Source organism: Epinephelus fuscoguttatus, linkage group LG20 (genome assembly GCF_011397635.1).
Source record: "Epinephelus fuscoguttatus linkage group LG20, E.fuscoguttatus.final_Chr_v1".
Taxonomy (NCBI): Eukaryota; Metazoa; Chordata; class Actinopteri; order Perciformes; family Serranidae; genus Epinephelus; species Epinephelus fuscoguttatus.
In genome coordinates this window covers 31,913,124-31,919,998 of record NC_064771.1, presented here as the reverse complement: position 1 = coordinate 31,919,998, position 6,875 = coordinate 31,913,124, and the positions used below count along the sequence as shown (strand labels likewise).

The 6,875-nt window shown below is 41.3% G+C and overlaps 1 protein-coding gene across 1 annotated transcript; it reads left to right on the top strand.

Moving 5' to 3' along the window:
• Nucleotides 1-2,262: 2,262 nt before the first annotated feature.
• On the top strand, nt 2,263-6,662 carry g6pc1a.2 (glucose-6-phosphatase catalytic subunit 1a, tandem duplicate 2). The gene is made up of 5 exons (XM_049564462.1): nt 2,263-2,587; nt 2,681-2,790; nt 4,733-4,853; nt 5,110-5,225; nt 5,734-6,662. Exons 1-5 carry the CDS (start codon nt 2,358-2,360, stop codon nt 6,234-6,236), a joined length of 1,080 nt encoding a protein of 359 aa, XP_049420419.1. The 5' UTR covers nt 2,263-2,357; the 3' UTR covers nt 6,237-6,662.
• The last annotated feature ends 213 nt before the right edge of the window (nt 6,663-6,875 follow it).

Below are 6,875 nucleotides of genomic sequence, written 5' to 3'. Positions count from 1 at the left end.
GACAAATTATTACTCACTGACTGCATGATGAGGAAAGAGGGACGACTGGAAGAACGAGGACACATCTGATATTTAAAAAAATAAATAAATGTTGCAGCTTAATTAAAAGCAAGGCAGTAATTTTAATATTTCCTGAGGAGGACACATCCCAAGTCAAGTCCCACCTCAAGACCGACAAGTCCCAAGTCTTAAACTTTGGAGCCTATCCCAGCTGACATTGGGCAAGAGGCAGGGTTCACCCTGGACAGGTCACCAGACTATCACAGGGCTGACACATAGAGACAGACACCATTCACGCTCACATTCACACCTACAGACAATTTAGAGTCACCAGTTAACCTGCATGTCTTTGGACTGTGGGAGGAAGCTGGAGTAGCCAGAGAAAACCCACGATGACACAGGAGGAGCATGCAAACTCAGCACAGAAGTGTTACCCCACTCCAGGGTTCGAACCCCCCACCTCAGGTCAGAGCAAGGCCCAGACACACCAATTCGATGAAGAATGTCTGTTGCCCTAGTTTTTGTGGTGTTTCCCGCACCGTCTGCATTTGTCAGCACTTTTTGGCCAACTCAGCATGTTGAATCAGAGTCTGAGACAGTGGAAGCCCATAGGTGAGTGAAATCACTCTGATTGGCAGTTCAGCTCAGCGACCGAGAAGAGACACAGAAGTGAGGAAAGTAAACAAAAGACTAAAGTCAAGTGGTAATGAGATCAAAATAAAAACTTGTTATATAAAGATGGATTATTTTTTTAGCCATTGAGCTCTTTAGCAAGAACACTTTGTAACTGTTTGTGTTACTGTTTGCTAGCGAGCCCGGTCTCACTCCAAAGTCATCAAAATCCAGGGCTTGCAGTGACATGTGGCGTCAGACACTAATGAAAAAAACATCCTTCAACGTTGCCATGATACGCAGCCGGACACCGTTATAATTTAACTGTGCTCAGTGGTGTAAGGGGGAAACATGGTGGGACTAAAATTAAAGTTAAGGCGGCGAAAGTCTGTTTGGGTCCAGGCAGGAGGGGTGGTGGATGAGTCCAAATAACATTGACTTTTACCCGGGAGAGGGGTGTTTGTGTCCTGTACGATTCTGAAGCCAAACCCGGTTCTCTTTTTTCTAAACCTTAGCATATGCTTTAGTTGTTGGAGGAAAGAAAAGTCAATTCACGGTGTTGTACCGACATAGTGCGTTTATTTTGAAAGAGGCTGTATGCAAACAGTAAATTTCCTGTGAAAACAGAAGTGTATTTTGAAACAGACAATAAATGTAACAGGCAGAACTTTACACGGCGTCCCAGAACGTCAACAACCAACACACCCAGGGTACCTCTCATCGTATGTGGACGTGGAAAGTCCATGACCAAACGTCAATATGTGACGAGGTCGGAGTGAGAATGTGTTGCGCTATCACACAGTAAACATGCGTTGTTCTTTATAGCACCTGGTTGAGTTGTTAATGTGCAAACTGGCTTGCTAGCATCTTGAATCGATCCTGGCGGTCTTTCCCCTTTGTTACCCCTAAACATTTTTGTCCATTTCCAAAATTCAAAACTCCCTCACAGACAAATTAAAAGGTCACAGGTCAAGGGGGTGATTTATTGCATGGGGGTGTCATTCTGGGTGAAATTTCAAAATCCCAACTTTCAGCATGAAAATCCGTTATTTGACCCTGTAATGCATTCTTATCCCAGCAACAATAACAAATGGCTAATTGACAGGTGGACATTTTGAAGGGTCCAATATCCCTATTTTCTCTCACACATGCGCAGAACATAGGTCCAGTTGGCTGCGGTGTGTTCAAGTGCAACTTTTTGGCAGAGATACACGCTGTATTAGTATAGTATGCTGTATAGATGTACTTGCTTATGATAAATTATATAATAGGAAATTAGTTTTTCTTTGACTTATGATGACCCTCAGACTCCCATCCAATGCCCTCCTCCCTGTGCTGACTCCATGGCTACAGCCCTGACTAACAGCACATTATTCTGCAAACTGCTTGGTTTGTTTGTGATCGATTACATTTAGGTCATAATTGTGAAATCTAGTTATTGGTCAACTGACTTCCTCTCTCTGTCTCCGTACAGTACAGCAGTTCAGCGACAAAGATAACAATTGACGTCTTTTGTATCTTTTCAGCTTGTTTGTGTGACAAACCTCCCAAACTCCCCTGACTCCCTGTGTTTTATTACACATGTGCAAGGTCCAAAGATCAGTGTGAGCATGCGTTTGGGTAGTGGGTCCCTCTGGTATAAAACCAACCAGCTGAGTGACTGATAGCAACAGTCTGGGTTTTTTTGTCACACAGCAGCAGACTGAGATTTCTCTCCCTCCTTCTCTCCCTCCTCTGAGGCAAAGATGAATGCTATAATGGACACCTTGCAGGGTTTTGGGGTGAGCACCACCCGCTACCTGCAGACCAACTATCAGGACGCCCAGGGTTTGTTTCTCTGGGTCTCCTGGGCGGCTGACCTCAGGAACACCTTCTTCATCTTCTTCCCGCTGTGGTTTCACCTGCGCTCCTCAGTGGGCATCAAGCTCATCTGGGTGGCTGTGATCGGAGACTGGCTCAACCTGGTGTTCAAATGGTGAGTCCAGTAAATCCTTTAACTCTTTAAATGTCCTTTAAATGTTTTTTTTATTGACTATAACGGAGTGCATGTTTCTTTCGTCTCCTTCAGGATTCTGTTTGGGGAGCGGCCGTACTGGTGGGTCCATGAGACGCCTTATTATGCAAACACAGTCCGTCCTCACATTGAGCAGTACCCCATGACCTGTGAGACTGGGCCAGGTGAGAAACCACACTATACATACATTCATGTTTCTGCTGCAGGGCTCCTGTTAACCCACCCTTTCCTCTGACTCTCCTGGAACACAGCTGCAGCTTTGCTTTGTGGCAGTTTGAGTAAACACAAGTAAATTTAGCTTTGTGGGCTGCAGGTTTTGACACACGGGGCCTCAAGATCTGGTTAAGGGGGTAGATTTTGTTGCAACATTAGCAGGGATACACATGCGTCCTCCACCAGAATATTTTGGGATGTCACACTACCTTTCCTGCATTATGGTGACTTTCCAAGTGTCAATTTAGGGTGTAAACATCTTTAATTATGTCCCTTCAATTAAGTCCTCTGTACATAGTGAGAAGGACGTGTCCCCGGCTCCCCCCTAAAATCTACACCAATGGATCTGGTGTATCAGGACCCATCTTAAGGCCTTTAAGCTGTCCGTTAATGTTGTTATTTAGTGAAACCAGTTACCACACAGTGAACCTGAAGCTTTTGGGATTCAGGGCCGTTACCAGCTTTTCTCTGCTTGTAAAGCACAGGTTTTGTCTTTAATTAGTGGTGGAAGAAATACTCAAATAAAAGTGCCAAAACCGCAAAGTAAAACCACTCCATTACAAGAAAAAGTTCTGCATTCAAATGTATAAATCAGTATTAACAACAAAGTGTATTTTAAGTAGCTTCTGTAGCTGATAAATTATCATATGTTACAGTTTTAACTACTTCGCACACAGTTAGGTCGTTTGGAAAGAAGTGAAAACAATTTATTTACAATTAAATCTGCACTTTTTGCGACATATTAATAATAATTTTACCTCTTTGGGCCATTTTAGAGGTTTAAAGGGGAAATAATCATTTGGTAGAACAATTCGTACTGTAGATATATAGACATGACATATTTTTAAGATGTTTTATATCATGTATAAACTTATTATATGTTGTTAAATGTAAAATCTTTATTTGAAAAGTACCTTGTAACTATAGCAGATAAATGTAAATAGAACAATATTTCCTCCATTAAATATGAAAACTGAAGTAAAATACAATGAATGAATGAATGAATGATCTTTGTTGCCATGAAACTCAGGTAACGAAATTTCGCAAGGCTTCCCTCCGTAGTTAAATCATTTTTATTTTATGTTATTTTATTTTTTTGAGCGTGTGTGGGTACTTTTTTTTGTTAATTTTTTTCTCTTTTCTTTTTTAAATTCTTTTATTATTCTTTTTTATTCTTAATTTTTGAAATACTGAAAGAAGGAAAACTGTGATATTATGAGCCATGAAATATAGCAGACAAAACCTTAAATATGATATGAAATGGAATCAAAGATATTTTTCTATGACACCAAAATTACGATAGCATACTTTAAAATTCAAACCTGTACCGTAACTGTTGTTGTTATTTATTTATTTTTATCATTGCATATCAATAGTTTATTATTATATGTATCACTGAGTGACACACCTATTTACATAATTTCTCACTTTAAAAAAAGGAGGAAATGTCATTGGTACATGAGCTTCGTAATGAGATACATGAAATTATATGACAATATAAAGTATTAAAAAAAATAAGAATAAAATAAAATAAATAAATAAAAGCAGTTGCAGCAGTATATAAAAACTTTTGTAGGTATGACTTTAAAAATAAAATAAAATAAAAAGGACACATTCAATTTACACATTTACAGGTAAATGTTAACTGTTTAATTAATAGATGTTAAATATTTGTTTATAAGTCATGTCTGTAGTTGCTGTCTCTGAGGGAGAGAGCTGAGCCGCCACCATTTTGCACAGTACTCGAGTAAATGTACTTTCCACCTTTGTTACTTTCCACCTCTGTCTGTAACCGTGGTAACATTAAAAGAGGCTGTTCCACATTGCAGTCATTGTTCTATTTGAGTGAATCAGCTGCTGATATTATCCACCCTCTGTGTCTGTGTCATACAGGCAGCCCCTCAGGCCACGCCATGGGCGCTGCAGGTGTCTACTACACCCTGGTGACCTCCATCCTCGCCATCGCGACCAGCAAGAAGAAGTTTGGGAGCAAGAAATCCACCAACAAGGACTGGTGAGTCTCAAATCTTAGTGGTCTGAGTTGTTTTCCATTTTCTCCCACCCTGAGCTTATCATCACAGACACACTATCTGCTCTCTGCTCTGTGGTTGATCATTGACTCCTGAAGATTATACACGAGTTGTTTTGACGTCCAGGCGGCTGAGGTTCTCATGACCAGCAGAGAAGAACTGTGTTGTTATATTGTTATATAAGGTTGATTTGTTGTGCTGCCTTCTTTGAAATAATATTATCTTTTTTTGTTTTTACAGGTATCTGAAGGCTGCCTTATGGACGCTGTTTTGCGGAGTCCAGGTGTGCGTGTGTCTCTCCAGGGTCTTCATCGCTGCCCACTTCCCCCATCAGGTCGTTGCTGGTGTCATTTCAGGTCAGTACGAAGAATTAGAAGAATAAAACCATGTTTATTGCCAAGTTGTTTTTCACATATGAAGAACTTGCTTCTGTTTTGGTGCATAGACAAAAAAAACGTAAAAACAGACGAGAGAAAAATTGCAGGATTTGTGAGTTTTTGAGGACAGGAAGGGCGTCATAATTCATTCAGACGCAAAAAGAAGGCTGGGGGTGCTATAGAGCTGACGTGCCACGCCCAAGCCCAGTTGCACCCCCAAACTGAAATAATTTGTTAGGGATTTTTTGTGCATCATAAAGTCCTCTAACAAGTTTTCGTAAAAAAAAGAAAAAATCCTGTCAGGTGAAAACATCTCAAAAAATTTTTATATGCTCTTGAAGATGAGAGGAATGATCCAGTCAAATTTTATGACATTAAAGGAGCTTTATTTCAACTCTGGAGTGCGACTGGAGGTACTATGGAGTGTGCTGTTATGTTCACTGTTAACACATCATACTGACCTGGACATTTCACTGGATATTTCCAGGTATGATCGTGGCCGAAGCCTTCAACAGGACTCAGTGGATCTACAACGCCAGCATGAAGAAATACTTCTACACCACTCTCTTCTTGACCTCCTTCGCTTTGGGCTTCTACGTCCTCCTCAAAGCTGTGGGTGTGGACCTGCTGTGGACCCTGGAGAAAGCCCAGAGGTGGTGCGACAGGCCCGAGTGGGTCCACCTGGACAGCACGCCCTTCGCCAGCCTCCTGCGTAACATGGGCACCCTGTTCGGCCTGGGCCTGGGCCTGCACTCGCCCCTCTATACTGAGACCAAGAAGAGCAGCAACACGCTGGTCAAAGTCGGCTGCGTCATCAGCTCTCTGTTCCTGCTGCACCTGTTTGACTCCTTCAAGCCTCCCACGCACACCGTGGCCCTCTACTACCTGCTGTCCTTCTGCAAGAGCGCCACCGTGCCTCTGGTCACTGTCAGCATCATCCCATACTGTGTGAACAGTGCTCTGAGCCTGCAGAACAAAAAGGCAGTGTGAGCAGTGACCTCAGATTATACAGACTGATGAAATGGAGTCTCCTCCAGAACTTTAAAATAAACTTTCCTCAGGTGCTCATTGATTCATACGTCCAACTGATCCTCAGGAAAAGATCAAAGGGAAATACTCACGGTGTGATTTGGACACTGAACTCTGTGTGACACTAAGTGAAAGCACTATCCACGATGTGCAGCGGCGCTTACAAAGAGCAATTCTGAATTTAACAAACACGATCATTACAACAGTTTCAGAGTCTTGGAGGACAAATGATGAACAGACGAGCTGCAGCTGCTGTTAAACCTCATTTTAAAGACAAAACCAGCTTTCATATGATATTTCAACTGTATCAGTAATGTATTTTAAATGTTATAGAAAGTATTTTTAAACTGTTTTGAATATTTTTAATAAAAAATATCTTGAAAATGTGTTAAATGTCTCTGTTCATATTTTACTGCATCATGCAATCACACATTAAACTCACATTAAACACACATTAAACATGGCTTAATAGAGACAATATCAAACACAAGTACACAAATCAGCTTCACTATAACTCACAGCATTCACAGACAAACACTTGTCTTTATCTGGACACATTTTCACCACAAATACAACATGCTAACTTTATTAGCACAAGCC